The sequence below is a fragment of the Heterocephalus glaber genome, unplaced genomic scaffold, assembly GCF_053883595.1.
Source record: "Heterocephalus glaber isolate CG9 unplaced genomic scaffold, H.glaber_assembly_v1.0 deba00001610, whole genome shotgun sequence".
NCBI lineage: Eukaryota > Metazoa > Chordata > Mammalia > Rodentia > Bathyergidae > Heterocephalus > Heterocephalus glaber.
The window spans coordinates 34,707,317-34,728,703 of NW_028258381.1; the positions used below are offsets into that span (position 1 = coordinate 34,707,317).

A 21,387-nucleotide genomic window follows, 5' to 3' on the forward strand; every position below is an offset into this window, starting at 1 on the left:
GCCAGCTGGGTGTGAACACTGGTGACCTCGCTGTTCTGCTCTGGCATCCCCAGTGGGATGAGGGCTTACCTCTTCTGTGGATATTGGCCTCTTCCTAGGGCTCTGACAATGCTGTGGGGAGGGCCACCAGTAAGTAGGGCCCTTGTCTCCTCTGGGTTGCTCCCACCTCCAACAATAGGATGAAGCAAGGCACCCTCCAAGTCTGCTAGGCAAGGGCGGGTCCCCTCTGCAGGCCTCACAGCCCCTGCCATGCACTGTGCAGCAGCTCTGGCAGCAGTGAACGAACACAAAACTGTTCACAGGATACGGCACGGGCTGATCTAGCCTGTGGGTTGCAGTCTGCTCATGCCTGACCCCCAGAGGAACCATGACAGAGCAGATGAGGAAACATGGCAGTAGGGGCGAAGGCCAAAATGCTGCAGAGCACAGCCTATGAGAACCACCGGAGCAGTTGCTAGGCCTGCTTCCTGTCGCTGCAGCCCTCCTTCCCAACCCCACATCCCACAGAAGGACACCAGGCCAAAAGGAGGGGGCTCCCCATCAGCCCAGAGGGGAGAGTGTCCACATCAGTCCCTCACTGCCCTATCCCTGCAATCCCTCAGCTGTCCACAGCCTTTAGCCTTCCACCAAGAAATGGCGCAAGAGGCACTCCCACCCGAGGTACCACCTCCTTCCTCTGGCTGTGGAGACATGGGACCTCCTCTGTGCCTCAAGCAGCCTGCGAAGGGCCTGAGGGGGCAACCAAAGGATCCATGAGGCAGGGGAAACATGACCTCTCCCCGCCTGCCTGCCACTGGCCCTAGGTACCCCAGCCCCAAGGCACCACCGGGTAGCCCTGTACTCAGGGGGATCTAGGCTCCCAAAGCATCCTCCTTCCACTGGCCCTGCCCCAGCCACCCACGACCCAGCCTGGCTGCAGGTCTGCCACAGAGTCCTCCACAGCAAGCTTCTTGCTGAAGAGTGGAGTTAAAAACAGCCAGGACCAGGGCTCTAGAGGAGGTGGCAGTCCCTCACCCTTAGGGACACCTTTCGGTTGTCAGCAGTGAGGGGCATGGGCACTGGTTGCACTTCTCAGTGGGAAGGTGACATCCACAATGCACTGGACATGCCTGCAGAGGAAGGCCTGTCGCACCCTCTGCACCACTCCTGAGTGTCCTGCCAACACTCACACTGGTGCCCACGCTATTTATAATCATTGGCACTGAGCTCCAGAAACCAGTGCCGTTGGTAAAAGCACAAAGCGTGTTTGGTAAGCACAACACGTTCTCCGGAGTGACTCCTGTGGTGCCACCGAGCAAAGACCCTGTATGCCCAGAATGCAGCCAGCACCACTCATTGCAGCAGAGACCCACATCACAGGAGCAGCCAGGATGGCGAGTCCACAGGACACAAGGTCCTGTCACTGCAGTGCTCGTGTCCCCCTGCCCACGGGTTTGCATCCTGAACGTGCAGTCTGTGACTACAAATCACTGTCCTTCCATCCCTGTCACCTCACGCTTAGATCATTACTGCACCTCGCTGTTTCTAAAACCACAAGCACAGCCAGGCAAAGAAGAGGACACTGCAGCTTGTGAGCTGTTGAGGGGGCTCTGGAGAGAACAGGGCTGAGAGCACCTGGCAGGCCAGGTCACATGTAGCGAGTGAAGTCATCAAGGCAACAAACCAAAAAACACAAGTGTGAGGCTTTCTTGCTTCAAGTGACCCTCAGGAGCAAAACCTACACTGTCCCCACAGGCTGAGCCACAAAAAGTCCCTTCTTCTCCAGCTACACCACAGCCACTCAGAGGTCCCCCGTCCACCTGAGATCTCCAAGTTGGTCCAGCCACCAACCTCTGCCAGGGCCTGAGCCTCAAGAGGGGACTGGGCAGCTGAGGAGGCTGAGCAAGGCAGGGCCACCCACGATGACTACCCCAAGGGCCAGGGCCACGGTGGAGAGGTGGTGAGAAGAGGCACGGAGCAAGGGACAGGCTGAGGAGGGAGATTTTCAGGAGGTAAAAGGGCCCCATGCAGACAGAGCAGTGTGGGTAGAGCAGGGAGGTACCCACACCCTGGAAATGTGGGAAATCTGGGGGCCCCAGAAAGAGCAAACCAGGAGGCAAGCAGGGGGTCTGCTCCTGATAAGTACTAAGACCCTGACCTGTGGCTGACAGCAAGTAAAGCCCATGAGCCACAGCGAGTGACCCCCGCACCTCACCACTACCACAGATACCCCAGGAGTGGGTGGGGGAGAAGCTGAGGGGCAAGGCCGTAGGAGGGCGGCGGGGACAAGAGGACGGGGCAGAGGATGAGGCCAGGAGGCTCGGGGGCCCATCACAGACCAGACATGTCTTCTAGAAGATTCCCCATTCTTTAGACCACAGAGTCCAGGGTGAGCAAAATATTTACAGACAGGTGAAATTACCTTAGCAAACCGAGACTGTCACACAGCGAGGACACCAACCTCAATCAAGTGTCCCCCCCGCCCCAACAGGTAGACAAAACCTATGTATTACATCTCCAAAGACCACAGACTAAGACTCACTTCCCAAGCCTACTGCAGGCAAATATGCACCTCTATCCTGGCAGGAAAATGGGAGGGATGGCCCATGAAGCCATCTGGCCCATGAGACCCCAGGCCACAGACAGGAGACTGCACTCATGGGGCGACAACAGGGCAGGGAGGAGCTCCTGGGAGCAGGCCTGGTGGACAAGAGCCCAACTGTGACCAGTTTTGGTCAACAGAGGCCTCAAGGCCCTGGCACCAAGAAGTGCTCAGTCAAGTAAACTGAACTGGTTTTTCCAGTCCTCCAGATGCACAGGTCCTAGGATTGAAAGCAAGAGTACACTCCTCTGGGCTTGCTGAAAAGCTCCGGTGTGCCCAAAGTGGGCCAGGAGCACAGAAATCAAGCCCAAGCAGGCCTTCCTGAAGGGCCTTTCTCCTTCAGTGGCCAGGCCAGCCTGCATGGCACATGTTCTGGGCATCCTGGCTGCCAGTCTTCCTCTGTAACCCAGTCTCCTGGCCAACCCTATGCCCACACCAGGTATGCAGATTGAGTGAATGTCTGGGCCCAAGGTGGCTTTACCCATGGCCCAGTGATGATCATCTCCTCGACACGACCCTGGCACCAGGACAGCACTGCTGCCCATCCTCCCAGCCCACTCTGTACCTTCCCTTCCATGACTGCACCAAATGGGCCAGGTGAGCCCATCCATGCCCAAGCCACCACCTTGGGCAAGTTCCCAGATGTGGTGCAGCCTATGTCGAGAAGCTGTGTCTAGGGCCACATGGTGGTAGAGGCACAGAGCCCCACCAGGAGGGAATGGCAAGGACACAGCTGGGGGAGGGAGCAGGTTCTAAAGGAAGAAATTCCATGGATCACTTTAATGGCAGGCTAGATGTTATTAAAGAACAACAACAAAACACAGGCAACCTGAGGACACAGCAGTATAAACTATTCAAAATAAAAGAGAGAGACAAATCATTCCTAAAACGAGAACAGAAGTGAACTGTGGCTCAAGTTCAGACCTCCTAGATGGGTTACCTAGAGGCCTTTCCAAATGACAACTACAACACACCCGCATGTTTAAGAAACATGAGGAAAAATACATGCCACATTTAATAAAATCAAAATCAGTGATAAATGATCTTAAAAAGCTGTCAGAGAAACAGGCTTGTTTCATTCAGAAGGTTAGCAACAAAGGACGGCAGTGGATTTGCTGTTGGAAAAAATGCCAGTGAGAAGTCAGTGGAACAACAGCTTTTCAGTTCTGAAAAGAAACAACAGCTATGACTCAAGGAGTAAAAGAACAAACTTTTAGCAAGACTGATAAAGGAAAAAAGGAAGAAGAATCAAGTTACTAAAATCAGAAATGAAAGAAAGAGTATTACAGAATACAGGAGCAACTGTGTACTGTACCAACCAATTAGAAAACCTAGAAAAAGTGGACGAGTTCCTAGGAACCTGCAAGACACCAGCAAAGGAGACCCAGCAGCTTACTGAGAGGAACCTACATCATGACCGGTGGGACTGATACTAGGCATGCAAGCGACATTTGGCATAGGAAAATCAATTGATACAATACACACTAACAGGGTGAAGGAAAAAACCCACTGGGTAATCACAGTTGGGGCAGAAAAAGCATTTGACAAAATCCAATTCTCTTTCAACACAAATACACTCAATAAAGTAGGAATAGTAAGGAACTTCTGTAACATGGTAAAGGATGCAGATGAAAAACCCATAGCTAACATCAGCTTCAATGATGACAGACTGAAAGGTCTCCCGAGATTAGGAATCCCGAAAACGACGTCCACTTTCACCACTGCTAAGAGCCTTGTCTCTGAATTTCTAGTCAGAGCAACCAGAACAAGAAATAAAAGGCATCCAAACTGTAAAGGCACAAATAAAACTACCCTAATTCACAGATGACATGATCTCATATATAGAAAACCCTAAAAATTTTAAGAACTCTATTAGCGCTAATAAATGCATTCAGCAAAGCTATAGGATACAAGATCAACACAAAAATATCAGTGGCATTTGTATAGACTAGCTATAAACAATCCAAAAAGAAAATTAAGAAAACTATTTATTTACACCAAAGAGAGTAAGATATTTACAAATAAGTTTAACCACGAAGATAAAAGATCTATAATGCTGTAAACTATAAAACACTGCCAAAAGAAATTAAAACGTCAACAAATGGAAAGAGTTTTTATGCTCAGGGTTAGAAGATAATACTGTTAAGACAGCAAGCCTCCCCCAAAGTTATCTACAGATTCAGTGCAACCCCCATCACAATCACAATCCCAAATGTCTTTTTTCCTGGCAGAAATGGAAAAATATGTCCCAAAATTCATGCAGAATTGCAAGAGGGCTTGAATAGACAAGGCAATCTTGGAGGAAAAAGAAAAAGAAAGTTGAAGGAATCACACCAACTTAGCACACAGCTACAGTGACTAGAATAATGCAGCACTAACAGAAGGAAAGATGGAGATCAATGACAAAACTGAGAGCCCAGAAACAAACCCAAACACCTCTATCAACTGGTTTTTCAAGTGGTACACCCTGACTACTGAACAGGGAAAGGAGTCTCTCCAACAAACAGTGCTGGGACAAATGGACATCCATGCACAAAACGATGAGGATTGACCCTTACTCCATGTTAAAAAATTAACTTCCAGTTGATCAAAACCTAGATGTAAGAGCTAAAATTCAACACCTTAGAAGAAAACATAGGAGTAAATCCTCCTGATCTTGGATCTGGCAATGGTTCTTAGACATGCCACCAAAGCACAGCATCAATGAAGCAGATAAAATGGACTGCATGGAAACTAAAAGTGTGCCCCAAAGGACAACATCAAGAGAGCAAAAAGGCAACTTACAAGAATGGGGAAGAAATTAGCAACCATTCTAGTATTTGGAATATACAAAGAACTCTTACAACTCAAAACAAAAAGTCAGCCCAATTTAAACAAGGGCAAAGGACTTTAAGAGACAGTTTTCCAATGAAAAGGCACAAGTGGCCAGTGAGTGCTTGGAGAGAAAGTCCCAACAGCAAAGCATGACTGCACACCCACCAGGGTAGCCCCGATCAAAACAATAAGCAGGAAAGCACAAGTGCTACTGTCTCTGCTTTCATTCCTGCCAGATATTGGTAATTTATGTCTTCTCTTACTTCTGATGGGTCTGCTAGAAGTTAGGAATTGTGTGGATCTTGCAGAACCCATTTTGATCTTCTTTACAGAATCCAATGGCCACAGTGACTGATGAGAACAACTTCTGAGTTTCAGGAGCCAACAGCAGGGCCGAGTCCAAGCCCAGGCCCTTGGGTTGGGGTGGGGTCCTAACCCTTCAAGACAGCTGTCCCAGCACCTCATAGCCGGCTTGAAACCCAGACTGCCACAGAGCCAGGGCTAGGCTCCTGTAAGGGCCACTGTGGTGAGCACACTCAGAGCACAGACTCCTGGCAGCTGTCCCACTTGGGGAGGTCTGGCCCCTTGACTGCCAGGGCCCCTCTGTCTACAGGCCCTGCCCAACAGCTTCACTTTTAGCCCCAAAGCTTCATGGAACTTAAATGCTAATAGTACTGTGACCAACTCCCTGGCATGGTACAGCCTGTAAATGGACACGTGTTTCAGTTTCATTTGAGAAGATGCATGGTTTGATCTTGGGGTGGTGGGGATCTTACCTAATTCCACAAAGTACTAAGCAGAGGGGGAGCTGGGTAGCCTGTTCTCCCCACCCCAACAGCAATTCTAATCATTTGGCAGAAGCCAGGCACTGGACTAGCCTGTGTCATCATCTTTTATTCACTCAACAGGTGTGAGCCTTCGTCTTGTGCAGGAATCACTGATGGTGGTAATTGCACTGAGGTCCAGGTCTCAGAGGGCTCTCCGGCAGCACCAGGCTCTCTAAGACCCAATCTGGGCAGCGGTCTCAGGTCTTGTAGAAATGAATCTGAGATCAGAGTGGGAACCCTGGCCAGAGGCCACTGTTCTGTTCCGCTTCCGACCCATCAGCACCTAGGAAGCTCTCCAGAACAGCCACTGCTTCTTGGTGAGGGGATGGAGGGACCCAAGTTGAGTCCTCTTTCCCACTTCCATTCCAGTCTGGGGGAGACAGTGGTGCTAAAAGCCAGCAGCCAGTGACAGCTCACCCAAGCACCTCCTGTAGTGCAGCTGATCACCCAAGTCGGGAACACCTCCTCAGGAAAGGACAGCTACAGCACAGTGAGGACCCTGTCCTGGAAGGTCAGCTCATCACTTGGAAGCGTCCTCAAGTGCGCCCACCTGGGAAGCAGAGAGGCTGAGCTCCCGGGGCACAGTGCCAGACCACCTGGGTGAGAAGGTTCAGGTAGCCAAATGGCAGGGTGAGCACTGAGCCAGCTGTGCCTTGGCTCCAGAGAGCAGGGGACATGGAGGTCTGGAGGGGAAAAGAAGCTGGAGAGAGCTAACGTTTCAGACGCAAAACATGGAAATCTAGCATCTTGTATCTGGAAGAACTAGGGTGAGACTTTATCACGCAAGGAATCACTACCATATTTTTTTTTTTTTGAGGGAGGGTCTCCCTTTGTAGTTGAGGCTGGCCCTGAACTCACTATGTAGCCCAGGCCGGCCTCAAACTCGTGGTGATCCTCTTGCCTCAGCCTCCCGAGTGCTGAGATTACAGGTGTGCACCACCATACCCGGCCTCACTCCCATAATTTTTTTTTTGGTACTAGGGATTGAACTCAGGACCTTGTCTTGTGAGGCAGGCGGCAGCACCACTGAATTAAATCCCAGGCCCCACTCCCATAATTTTTAAAGCTAAATTAACCATTTCCTTTTTTAGGTTAGTATAGGCTAAATCTTTTTAAATTGCATGGGGTGGAATTCACAGGGATTTTTCTCTACTCTGAGTCTTATCTCCCTTCCCTGACCTCAAAAGAGGCCATAAAATAGCAATGTACAAGTAACAGGAACTGTAAGACACCCAGGAATAAACCTAACAAGAGACGGGTGAGAATCTCTAAATTAAAACCAACTAAAAGCAAAGGACAGAAGAGACCAGTGTGAGGACCCAGTTGGGGTCCACCAGCAAGTGCTGGTTTCTTGGGAGCTCACCGCCTGGGATAAGGACAGTGGCAGTGATGAAAACCACATGTCACACAAAGACAACATGTAAAGCACATGCCAAGGAGGAGAGAGGAGGGAAGCAGCTGATTTTGAGGCAGAGCCAGGCTCTGCTGGACATTCCAGGAGGCAGGGACAGCACAAGGAGTCACATGGAGGAGTATGAGAGGATGGGATGCTCAGAGAAAGGCAAGGACCTGGGAGTCATGGGACACCAGGCCACACCAGGCACTGAGGAACTGGGTGAAGACCTCCCTATGGAATGATGGAGCCATCAGCACTGTCCAGGCAGACACAGTAGCAGGAGGAAAAGAGGATCATGGAGTGAACATCTGTGTCCCCCAAAGCCAAATGTTGAAATTTCACCCACAGGGTGGCATTAGGACGAGTCTAACAAATGGGACCAGTGACCTCGCAGAGGGCTCTGAGAGCTTCTTCTCCCCTCCAGCACGTGAAGCACAGCAAGAAGCAAGGAGCGGCCCTTGCCCAACATGGAACCAGCCAGTACCTGGATCTTAGGCTTCCATCCTCTGGAACTGAGCCATAAATCTCTGTTGCTTTAGAATACCCCAGTGTGTGACATTTTTGTTATAGCGGCAAGACTGGCCTGAGCCATACAGCCATGGAGCAGCCCTGATCCCTCAGAGCAAAGTCCACAAGAGATGCCCAGTGAACGAGACAAGTTTACCTCAAAGGTAAACACACTTAAGGTAATCCAGTTACACGGGAGACCTGCCTGGTCCCCACAGGGTGCCTCGCTGGTGTACATTGAGAATTAGACTGAAAGTAAAGTGGAAACTTCACCAGGTGAAGGTAGAGAGTCCCACAGCAGCTGTGCTGGGGCCCGAGGGAGAAGTGGGCCCTCAGGGTCGCTCAGCAGTGTTATACCAAATAGCTGGGTCTTTTTAAATGCATGAGTTCACAGGCATTATGAGGCTTTGGAGAGGCCTATTATTCTTCCCTTGGCACTGAGGCTCACTGAGGTCACCCAGCAGGGAGTCAGCAGGGAGAGCCCTAGCCCCTGCAGAATGAAAAAGGCTCTGAGGTAAGGCATTCAGAAAAGATTGCACCTAGGTTGGGAGGCCAGTCTCAGACTTCAGATCTACTTGGGGACATCCTGTCCCAAAGAGCCTCTCCCAGCTCAGGACATTTACACATGGGGCTCTTAGGGACAGACATGCTGGTGTGGCAGGAAGTAACCTGGCTCCCAAACCAGGAGGTGGTCCTCAGCCTGCAGAACAGTCCCATGGCCTCCACACCCAACTTCACCATATACCCACCACTCACTGAGTTCTCCAGCCCTAGCATGGGTCACTAGCTGGGACTGCAGACAGAAAAAGGCTGTGGTCAACCTTAGAACTCAGAGAAACTGTGACAAGACCAGACTCATGGGCAGGGCCCACACAGATGTGGTCACTGCACTAAGGAACAGCCTGCTTCTTTCTATTCTACCCGCCCAGCTTGGCCTCAGTGCTAGCGAGGGTGCTGCAAGGCCACTTGGGTGGGACACAGCTCTGGCCTCTGAGGACAAGCTGGATCTCTGAGAGATTCTTGCATGTGTGAGGTATCTAGGGCTGGTCCTTCTCTGCACAGGACAGTGGGGCCTGGCCTGCCTGCTTTAGAGATACAACAGAGAAGGGCAGTTGGTACACAGGGCATGGTCTGGCCAGGCTACAACCACGGTCTTTCCTTGGCAGAGCCACCACTGGGCTCCAGGAGCAGCCAGGAGGGAAAACAGGAGTGAAGGAAAATGACTGCTTAATTACACCAAGTTGTGAGGGGTGTAATGCCTCTTACATCAGAAACTAAGTCTCCAATTCTCACTCCCTGAAGAACATAAAGTATTCGAGGGTTTTTTATAGTTGTAATCAAAAAACCCATTTCTCCAGCCACTGCTGGCCATATCTAATCAGGGTTAGGTGTGCTAACGACACAAGTATGGCCCTGGACATTTCCCCTTGTTACATTAATTGCATTTAAAGAAAAAAGCATTAACCTTTCTTATGCTTACTAATTAGTGTGATTTGCTAATTAATAAGAAAGTCAAATTGCCTTTGTCTTGTCTTGTGCAATTAGCTAAAGACATTTAAAGTTCTCTTTCTCCTAGTGGACTCACTGCAACAGAAGACAGCAGGCAGGTGCCAGAACTGTGTCCCCAGCTGTCGTGATGCCTTGCTCATGTGAAGATTACCCCTGAGCCCCACTTCCCATGGCTAGGTGTCCCTTGCCCTGACAGCCCCCCTCCATGGCATCCCTGACATAGGGAGAGAGGGAAAAGTGAAATAAAGAATGTGAAATAAGGGGAAGACAGAGTAGGGTCAGGCAGAGTTTTCAACTCTGCCTGAGGGTTGGGTGAAGTGGCACATGCCTATAATCCCAGCACTGTGGGAGGCTGAAGCAGGAGGATCACAAGTTGAAGCTTAGCTTAGAGACTTAGCAAGACTGTCTCAAAATAAAAAATTTTTTTAAAGGGCTGGGGATGTAGCTCAGTGTGAAGGTCCTGGGTTCTAAAAACAAGGCAGAGAGAGCAGCACAGACCATCCTAAAATAAGCCTGCAGAACCTCACCCGAGATGCCAGCGTCCTGTCTGCAGCAGAAACACCTCGTCCCAGGGCCAACCAAGAGTCAGCTCAGGGGTAAGGGCCCAAACACCCTGGCCATATCCTTAGGGTCAGAGAACAGTAACTTTTATCAAAAGCCTCCACTGGGTACCCCAAGACCCTTGGCAAGCTGGGGGAAGGCTTCTACCTGAAAGTCAGGGTATAAATCCAAGAACAGGGGTTCTCAACCTAGATCATCACCCTCCCTAGGACCCCCAACATCCCAAGTCAATGGCTGCAGCAGTCCAGGTTCTTCACAGTTCAGGGATTTCACACAGGAACAGAAAGTGGAGGGCAGAGATGAGGAGAGGCAGGAGAGCAGGAGCTGAGTCCCACTGAGCATATCCCACAGCACCCAAGGGCCAAGGCCTCCCATATCTCCGGGGAGGGGCCCAGGGCCAGTGGTCTCTCTGAAGCCCCATGGGAGCCAGGATCAAGGCGTTTGAGTTTCTGGAGAAAAGTGGGGGATCTAAATTCAAGGACAGCCCTAGGCAACCAGCCAGCTGCTCAGCCATAGCACTATGGGCCTGGCATGTTCTCAGCACAATTCATTTCTAGTTCTTCTTGGCCTTGTGCACATGATGAAAACAAGGCCCTCAGGCACGCTTCAATTCAGGTCAACACCAAAGAGGCCATGCATGGGGACACTCTGAACATCAGGGTCTCCCTAGGCTGTGCAAATGGATGTGCCAGTCCTCAAGGACCCCCTCCCCCTGACCCATGGCTTCCCCAAAGTCAACACTGAATAGGCCCTTTCTGGAGGAATCTGCAGGGCCCAGTTAATGAGGACAGAGCACAGAGAGGCCGGGGACTAAAGGAGAGCAGGGCTGCCCACAGGACAAGGAACGTGGTGCCAAGAGCGGGGGGGGGGGGGCCCTCCGTGCTCTAGCAAGGCCTCACACCTGTGGCACCACATGCATGAGCTGTGGCCCCACTGGGAAAAGCAGGGGATCTCAGGTCAACCACACAGAAGAGGCCATAGGCTCATGCCTGCAGGATCCACCCTGAGAGGGACCAGACTGGAGCTGCTGCTGAGACCCAGGATTCACAGTGGCCTGAACTAGCTGCCCTCACTCATGTGGGAGACCTGTGGGCACCACCGCTGTACTCACCATGTCAGCTCTCTGCTTCTGGCATCCCAGCTCCTCCAAGGCCTGTGACAGCTGAGCCTGCAAGATAGGACCGAGAGGGTCAGGGCTGCTGCTCAGACTCATGCCTGTCCCTACCCCAGCACCTCCACTGCAGCTGCCTCTCCTTGCTTAGTGGCAGGCAAGAGGCCAGGTGGGCCAGGGCCAAACTGCCACCCTAGGCAGGCAAAAGGTCCCCTCGCTTGGAGAAGCAGGCACCCGGGAAACATACAAACCCAAAGTCCATCCCAAACCTGCCATTTAGTCACAGAAAGAGTCAGGAGGGTACTGGGGATGGGATCCTCTGCACCCAGGCAGCAGGTGGGTACTGTGGAAGAGTTGCATTGAGTCCCAGAAAATCTCTGAGGCTCCTTGACACAGCCACCATGGGGTAGACCTGGAAAAGGTAGTGAGGCCTGGCCTGTGTCCTCTGGGCTCAGACACAGAAGTGAGGGAGGGCCTGGCCATCCAGCCAACGGTGGCCTCCTCCTGACCAAGAGCCCCTGTGAGTACCATGTTGGACCACAGCCTTGGGGGAAGGGCTCAATCAGCCATGCTATGTGCTGGGACCACATCCTTGTAACTGTCTGGCCTCTGCTGGAACAGCCTAGTGACAAGGAGTTCACTTCTTGGGAGAGCCCAGCAGGAAGCCCATGGAAGAGGAACAGAACAGGCTCCAGAGCAGGAGCATGGCCCCAGGTCAGGGTGCAATGACAAACCCCAGTATAGCCCGCTCAAATTCCTTGAGGCCCACACGTGTGGTCAGCCTCTAGAGACACGTGTCATCAGGCCAAGATGAACTTACACCACAAGGGCAGATTGTAGTGCTCACAGGCCCTGCTGGGGTCTCTTCTCCTGGCCAGGGAATGATGTGTGGATAGAGGTGGGGATGGCCACCAAGGGAACATCCCTGCCCTGAGCCAGCCATCGTGGGCTCTGTCTGTAAATGCACAGATACTCGGAAGAGGAGGATGTGACTCTCACAGACCCAGGGACAGCCCTGCCCACAGTAGCAGTCTTCTGTGAGCAGGTCCGTGACAGGTGAGATGACATATTTCTGTCTCTTCCCTCTGTCTCCCACACAGCTGGGCTTGGGGAGGCAGGGACAGCTGGATCTCCTCCTCTGGGGCCCTCTGCCTGGGTCAGAGGAGCCTGTGGGCATAGAAGGCAATCCTCAGAACCCACTACAAGAGAAGAGCTCTGGAGCCAAGTTGCCTGCCTGCCCGCGGACACATAAATAATCCCACTCTGCCCAGGCAGGATGCTGCCCCCCACTGTTTCACTCACAAGAGGAACTCAGCAAGTACACAAACCCCCACCACCTGATCAGTCTCTGGAACACACTGGACACCTACAAAGCAATAAGAAAAAAACAAACACAACAGAAAAGCAGGCAAAGATGCAAACAGACTTCTCCCAGAAAAGGAAACGCACACGGCCAGCAACACACAGACAGGTAATTAACATGGTTAGTAATTAGGAAAATGCAAATCAGGACCAACAACGAAATATCACTTTGCAACCATTTGGCTGGCAAACATGAAGAACTCTGGCAGCACTGGGATCTGGAAAGGAAGTAAATCAATTGAATCTTGTCCATGCAGACAGTGAGAATGCAAAATGACTTTGCAAAACCATTTAGAATTTCCTTAAAGTTTAATGACTGCAATACATTTGCATAACCTGTAACTCAGTAATTCCACCCCGAGGTATCTATTCAAAGAAACCATTAAACATGCTCTGGCTGCCCTCTCTCTGCCCATTGGCACTGAGGGACAGTGAGCAGCAGCTACCTGCTCCAACCTTGGCATCCACATCTGAAGACCAGCGGGGCACTCCAGAACTCAGCTGGTGCCTTATCAAACACTGGCATTGGGAAATGCCCCGAGAGGCTCACCCTGTCAGCAGGAACACATTCCTCCAACTTGGCAGAACCACACCTTGGTGAAGGAGCTGACCAGAACCAAACTCCTGCATATGCCCTGTCCTCCCTAGCACTGGGCATCTCATCACATGGTCCAGGCATGCACCTCTGGTGAGGTCTCTCAAGCATACAGCCCAGGGGGACAGCAGAGTAAGACAAGGTGCCTGTGGGAAGGAAGGGCCCTGGGCCATCCCAGCTGCATCTACACCCCAGCTAGGGGCAATGTCAGTCACCACATCCACATCTGGACATCAGATCCCTTCTGAAGCTCTAGGCCTGAGCAACTGGAGCACAGCCATCATTCCAAAGAAACTGCAGGGTCTGTGCCAGGAAGACTCTCATGCACAGGCCTCCCCTCAAGAACAGCCTGAAGTGGTCACTGCCCCTCCCTGGAAGGAACAAACAGGGAAAGGCCCCATCTTCCTAGCAAGTCCCCTTCTGTGGAGGCCACTTCCTTCACAGCACTGGGAGAAAACAGTGATGGCCTGGGCCTCCTTTGAGGACTCACAGGCCAGACCCTAGGTTGGGGCAGGAAGGTCAGCAGGAGGTGGTAGGCAGCACAGGGCTCAGGTGCTACCGGCAGCTCTCTCAATAGACAGCGTCACACTTGTCAGAGCAGCTCCTTGTGGTGGCATCAGTGTTGACTGCATCCCACACCACTGCAGAGACTTCAAGAAGTAGAGCTGACCATTGAGCTACCCACCTGGCTTTCTCCTGCAGATCTCCTGCCAGTCAGAGCCAGACTACTTCATAAGCAGGAGACCTACCAAGGTCTCTTGGCCCCACCAGCTGTTCTCATCTGCCCACGGCTGGCCTCGGCCAATGGCACACACATCTGGGCTAGTGGCTGGCCTGGGTGGTCATGTATCAAATCCATTCTGTTCATGTGCCGCAAGCTCCTGGCTCTGCCTAAAGATACTGCCTCCATGAAGAAAACAAGGAGGGCAGGGGCCCAGATGGTATGCTAGAGCCCACAGAGTGGGTCACAGCTAGGGAGTGGGAAGGTGCAGTCCCTGTTAACCATGGACAGGTGGCCAAGGAAGGTCCCAAGGATAAAGCAACCGGGATTGGTGTCATGCTGAGGGGGCTGCCCCAGGGCTCACATATGTTCAGACATGAGCTGTGGACACATGCAGTATCTGCAACACACAGATGCCGCAGCAAGATCACAGCAGGGCTATTTTTATTCTGAAGTGCGAAGTGGCTGCCTGATGACTGGCACCCCTGTCACACACGGTGATCCCATGATGCAGCAGGGAAACCTGGAGGTGGTCATAGGCTGGAACAGGATGCCACAGAGCCCTACGTGGGGCTGTGATAGCTTCTGCAGGATGTGGGATGGCCTGGGAGGGATGACCAGAGAGCAGAGTACCAGGCCTGCACAGAGCCAGTACCAACACAGAAAGGGACCCTAAGATCACAGTCAATGCGGAAGAGGATAAGACTCAGCCTAGGCCTCTGCCTCCTTTGTCTAGCTTACACAGGTTTGGGGCAACATGAGCCAACAGACCAATCATCTGAGAGTGTCCAGGCCACAGAACCAGGAACTGTTCTAGGCTGAATGCCCTCTGCTTAGCAGTGGCCCCAGGAGATGTGACCAAGGACACAGAGGCACCCTCTAGTGTGGACTCTGGAGCCAGGGTGCATACCTTGAGAGGATGGGTGCAAGGAGGGCAGGAGTGGGCTCTGCTGGGAAGGGTAAGATAGACACAGCCCCACTTGACACTTGGCTCCCTGCTGACAGCTCTGCAGGACACTGGCTCCGGGGTGTGGCCTGGAGCTGTCCCCTACCTTTCCACATGCACGAGGTCAGAGATATTGAGTGAAGGGCCCAGCAATTGTCCTTTTCCAAGCCCCATGAGGGACACCAATACAAGCTCATGTTTGTCCAAAGACGAGACCGCAGGCACTGAATAGGAAGCCGTAAGATCAAAGTTCCAATGTCTCTACTTATTAGCCATGTGGCCTTTAAGTGGTGACCTCTGCAAGTCTGATGACCTGTGTTCTCAGAGCATTGTTTATTCCCTCTACCACACAGGGCTGCTGTGATGACCAAGAACCTATATGGGGAACCTGGCATGAAAAGGCACAGCAGCACTGTATGCTTGTTGAAAGGCGGTATGCAAAATTCCCTCTACCCATGCATGGGACAGGACTGGTGTCTCGTGTGAAGACCTTCTCCTCCTCCTGACAGGGTGGCCACTGCTGGGCTGATACCACGGGTTGTCCACTCAAGCTGAGGACGGGACCAGAAGTCCACACACATGGTCAATCCCAGGGGCTGCCCTTGGCTTGGAGTTCTGGAGTTATTTTCTTCTATTTGCCCCTCCATCCAATTCTCTCGACTATTTCAGGGTTTTCCATTCTGCTTTGTCCAGGCTTGGCAGAGTGCAGCCTCTCCATGTCTTCACATATGACAGCAGTAAAACATGAGATGGGAAAGCCCCTTGGGAGTTGATGCTGGAACAGACAGCACCATTGGAGCCCCACAGAAGTAACAAGAGAGGGAGACAGGAAAAGGGAAGTCTATTTTGCCTAAATTGGAAGTCAGAAATTACTCCAGATTCACTGCAATCTAAAATGGGGATTTTCCATATACCACCATACAGCCAGCAGCACCATAATGTTTTAATTAAATAAATCGGAAACACAGATCAGTCTGACGTGTGGAATCAAGGTGCCACGCATTCGTATTTATAGCTCCATTGACAGAGGATTTATGACATCTGCTACCAACTTCTGTAGCTGCTTTATTAAACAGAATAAATAAAATCCATGCAAAAAGGCACAGGCCTTACCAGAGCCGGGCCACTGGGATTCTCCCAACTCAACAATTCCAGTTTGTTTTACTGAAATGTTTTGCCTATGTCAGAGCTGGCTGAGGAAGCCACAGGGATGGGACACGTGCGCAGAGTGAGGAAGGCAGTATCAGCTCCCTGGTCGTGTGTGCCTGGAGCCTGCACCTGTCCAGCCTGGCCGCAAGGACCCTGCCGGCCCACGGGCACACCCCATGCACGTGAGCTAACCCCAGGTTAGAGGAAACAGGAGTTCAGGAGTGAAGGGTGGGGACAGAGGGACGGGAGAGAGAACACAAAGAATGAAGAGAACGAGTGAGGACTGGAAACACAAAGAACAAAATGGGAGAGGGGTGGGAGGCAGAGTGAAAGGGGCAGCGCCTTACGCCTATGAGGACACACTGAAGCCCACTTGGCTGGCAGCATTCTTCCACCTGCTTCCCTGCAGTCCTCCTCCTAGGTCACAATACTGGCAGAGGGGACATGACACAGGTCCATTCCTTGACAGCAAGTCTGGCTGTAGTCAGATTCCTGTGGTTGTGGGCTGCTTCGCCACCATGCACCTACACCACCAAAATGGCTCATTCAGAAAACAGCACCTCACATGCCACAAGCATCTCAGCTGTGGGTGGTGCTAAAGGACCTTCAAGGGTCCTCGAGGTCCCTAAAGTTACATGACTTCTTACAGTGTGTTAATGTGTACACTCAGGCAGCAAAAAGTAGCTTTTAAAGCTCTCCTAGCCTGAGGAGTTTCCAAAGTTTCTGACTTGTGAAAAGTTACTATTTAATAAAATAACCAAAATGCCCACCCACCAAAGCCTCCAAGGGCACCAGCCCTGCCATCCCACCATTCCCAGCAGCAGGTTAGGCCTTGTCAGGACTGCAGAGTGGGACAGCCACCTACCAGGGTCCCCTGGGTCGGGCCGGGGTGCAGGGCTGGGGGTAGCCGAGGGATAGTGACACACAGAAAGGTCTGCCTTGGGCCACTCTCCTCTACCCTGAGCCTCAGCTTCCTCCACTGCAAAAGAGAGGCTCTGCCTTGTACTACATGGCCGGCACAGAGATAGACGAAACTGTGCAGGCCACAGCCCAGCACCTGCAAGCCAGAGCACCTGCTGTGTGGAAGGTGATGTCCATCATCTTGACTGATGAACTAGCCCGAAGGAGCGGTTTGAGGGGGTCAGGGAGTGCCTGCTGGACCTCAGGCCAAAATAGGACTCACAAGCCAAGGTGTCTATATCAGGCTGGAGATAGTAGGGGGCTCTGGCTGTGGATCCCCAGGCTGCGCGTGGCACTGGTTCTACCAAGCGGGAGGGCCTGGACTAGCAGTGGGACCTGGGGAGCATAATCTCCCACCCCACAGCTTCCGTGAGTGCTCTTCCTTCCTTGGTTCCCCAGCTCCGGGTGGCTTTCCCACTAGCCACCTCAGTGACAAGGACCAGGATGCCCCAGAGGCTCTACAGCAGCAGCCTGGGAGCCAAGAGCAGCTGGCTGGTTGCCCAGAAGCCAATGCCCTGCAGGGAGCCAGCTGGTCTTTACCCCAAGCCCAGTCCCATGGCCTGGACCCCCAGGGCAACCCTAGCTCACACAGAGTCCATGAGGCCTGGGCCTGCCTGGGAGGACTCCCACGTCCCTCGGGCCCAGCCTTCCCTCCCACACCTGTGCCAAGCTCACAAAGGCCTTCTGCGTCCTCACCTCCTCCTGGTCTGGGAAGAAGCAGTCATCCTGGCCACAGACGCAGGCCCAGGGTAACTGTGGGGAGGGGCACCATCTTTCACACCCACTTCACGAAGGGCATCACCCCAGCTCTCAACAGACCCCACGCCTCCACCTAGCCCTTCCTTTCCTTTGTTAACCTGCTGCAGCCAGTAGTGGCCGTGTTCTTCCCCTTCCTAACCAAGAGGCCAAGACCAGGGCCCCCTCGGAGCCGGGACCTCTGAGGAGCTGCCTGTGGCCAGGTGACCCCAGGTGGGCTCCCACTGGGGGATGAGCCTTGGGAGGCAGAGGGCAGAGGCTGCACCGGGCCAGCTGGGCTGCAGAGGTCTTCCAAGGTGGTGTGGGAAGGAGAAGGCTTTGTGCAGGACGACTGTCCTGAGAGACCTGTCCTCTAAGGTTCCCACACTTTCAGAGTCGCTCGCCCATGCAGCCAGGCCTAGAGGCGAGCATACTGCGGCCCCAGGTACCCACTCTCAATCCAGGCGGCAAGACCCGTGCCTAGGCAGGGCCACTGGCTGGATGGCACAAGGCCTGGGTTTCATGTGCTTTCCTGATTTCTTCACTTCTATACTACATCTCCACTTTAAAGGTATCCCTTCCCTAAGTCGTGGGAAAACCAGCTCACCGGGTGTTTCTCTGCATGTGGTACTTTGGTGATCTCACCCAGTTTTGCGAGAAATCCCTCCATGCCACTGGCCCTCACCATCAGCATGGACACCATGCTCATCCCAAATCCTGCTCCTGACAGCTGAACTATCCCTCTGCAAGGATAAGACTGTGTTACCAGGAAGTGAGCAGAAACACATCCTTTAGAAGGCAGACCGCCTGCAGAGTTCTTGAATCCCATACCCTTGCAGTCCTACATCACAGAGAGCAACTGCACCCATGAGGTATAACTGCAGGATGCCTCTTATGAGCAGAACTGTACCCAGAAGAGAGCTAACCTGGGTCCCTTCCAGCCTCACAGGGTCCCTAGACCCCTAGCTGCCTCTTTGACATTCGGTAGGTGGCTCCTCCCCAGCCAGCCTCCACCAAGCACCTGGCTTCAGGCATGGCTGCTTCCCCATCTTACTCCTTCTTGAACAGTAGGCAATGGCCCCAATAGGGAAGGTAAAGGATGGATGGTGCCCTTCAACCTAGCACAGGCTCCAAAACAGGACTTTGAGGAGATGACGCAGGGTCCCTGCATCCTCTGAGCTCCCTCCACAGCAGACTACTCCCCAGCTGCAGGGCTCTCAGACCTGTCTTACCCCATCCTAGGCTGGCTCTGCTTGAACCTGCCCCACCCTGTCCCAGGCCAGGCCTCCCTAGGTCTCTCCTGGACGTGCACCATCCCCACACTAGGCTGATCTTCCCTGGGCTCAGGAATAGGCCATGGACCTGTCTGCTGCCATCTGGTGGAGGCAAGAGGCTCAGAGCTTCTCTCTTGGAATAGATTCAGGTATTTGGGCCGGACTCCATGGGCACCCAAGCAGGATCCCCAGAGCACACTGAGTCCAACCACTCTCCATCTCCAGTGGGCCAGGGGTGCACCCCTCTGGCTTCCCTCCCCCAGGCTGCAGCACAGCCTAAGAGGGAAGGCTCTGCTGCAAGTAAGTGGGCCAGGCTGTACTCAGAGCCTGGGTGCCAAGTCAGGCTTTGGGAGCAGGTGGTACTCCATGGCTTCCAGACTGCAGGCAGCTACTGGCATCTCTGGGGGTGAGTCCAGAGAATGCCTGGGGATGTCTCCATCCCAACACAGACTGGACCCAGAGGACAGAGGCTAGGGGGAGGCCATAGTGCCTGTCCCCATGAGAAAAAGACCGTGTGGGGACTTCAGGTGAGGGGATGGGGCAGCTCCTCAGTCCCAACCCACACCTGACTGGACCCAGGAACCCACCAGTGATGGTGACAAGAGGAACAGTTGATGGTGGACTGCCCTCTGCACTGGCTGGGTCTCTGACCCCCTACCTGCCAATCCTCCCATAACTCTAGAGACAAAAGAAGACAGCAATCTGCCATCTTCCTGTCCCACCATGGGAGGGAGAAAGGTCCCCAACATACCCCACAAGCAGGGGGAGGCTGAGGCCTGTCAAGCTGCCCCGAGGCACAGATTGAGTATGTCTGTCTGTGAGTGTTGAAGTCACCAATAGCTCTGATCACACAAGAGAGCACAGAGCATATGGTTCAGCTGTGCACAAACTGTGGGGCTCCTAATGACTGGTATGAGGTGCATATGGCCAGTGCAAATGGGGATTCCTCAGTGTGAGAAGTTCTGGGATGATGGAAGGTGTCCGAGCACCTTCCCTGAAAATCTCTCCTAATTAACGCTTCATATGGAGCCAAAAGTGTTGTAATAAAATGGCTATTAACGTACTTAAATTTATGATGATTTCACTGGGTGCAGCTGGAGTTAACCTTTTAGATGAGGACGGGAGGTCTGTGCGGAGCTGTTCACAGCGGGGCCCATACTGGGATGAGCCCCCAGCCCCACAGTGGGGCCCAGGGTGCTGGCCAGGACCTGAGCGTGTCACTCACTCTTGGGGCATTCCCTGTGAAGAATATCAATGAGGTCTGACAACCCCCCTCCAGGCAGGGACACAGAACAGCCCCAGGGCCTACACACCCTCAGTGCAAGCAGGAGAGAGAAGGGGTATATATGAGGGCAGCTTGCCCAGATGCTCCTCTTCATGGAGCTGGTATAGCCCGAGCCCCTGCCCCACACTCCTCCCTTACCCCCGGGTGACCTGCTGACTACAGGTGCACTAAATACACACAGCCTCCATCCACAGCCATATCAGTTCCCAGGGACCACAGCAGCACAGCTCTCCAACTGCTCCCTCACTCAAGGCCCCTATTCCACAACTAAGCAACACCAATAGCAAGCTTATTAAATGTCTTCCCCACCAGGAAGATCAGCTCCAAAGGGGCAAGGTCTCCACCAGACTCCCCTGGAAGGGGCCTGGCCAGGGTGCACATGCAATGCAGTTAGAACTTGACCCTGGTGGACCCAGACCATCTCTCCAGCCAGAAGATCAGAGGTGAACTACACACCCAGGCTGAACGAGGAGTGGACACAGCTGCCAGTGACAACGGCCCATGCCAGCACCTCTCTCTGCATCTCCTCACACCATGGGTCAAGGCCCACCACCATGACAGGGAGGCCAGGACCAGAGCTCACAGGCCACAGGCCGTGCCACAGACAGCTCGGACCCCAGGAGAAAGGGGGCAGCATATAGCCCAGAGCTAGAGTACTGAGGCCTGCAGACCCACGTTCCTGGCCTGGCATCACCTGTGCCATCTATGACTCAGGCATGGGCCTGGACCCTGTGCTTCAGCTTCCTTATCAGTAGACCTTGGGCAAGGACAACACCTGCTTCTGGGGACCCAGTGAAAGTAGCACTGGATGGTGGCAATAAAGGGCTTGGCGCAGGAACCAGTGGCATCAGCCACTACACCTTCGGTGCTTTTCCTGACATCTAGGAAGCCTTGCCAGTATTCAAGGCCAGGGATCCCACCATTCCGGGAAAGGCTATGCTGTGCCTGCAGGGCAATGAGCAAGCCACTCTTCCTCTCTGCTCAGGAAGGGATAGTTTGTTGGGGAGCCCCACCCACCCCCAATGACACATCCTCAGGCCCAGGCTCATTAGGC

The 21,387-nt window shown here is 53.0% G+C and overlaps 1 protein-coding gene across 4 annotated transcripts in view; it reads right to left on the minus strand.

Annotated features, from left to right (window-relative positions):
• The window catches only part of Mad1l1 (mitotic arrest deficient 1 like 1), a 348,970-nt gene that overhangs the window by 133,309 nt on the left and 194,274 nt on the right, over window positions 1–21,387 (minus strand). For all 4 annotated transcript variants that reach the window (XM_013070590.3, XM_021254641.2, XM_004840361.4 and 1 more), the window contains one exon: window positions 11,307–11,363. In XM_013070590.3, coding sequence (XP_012926044.2) covers window positions 11,307–11,363 — 57 coding nt within the window. The remainder of the gene's footprint in view (window positions 1–11,306; window positions 11,364–21,387) is intronic.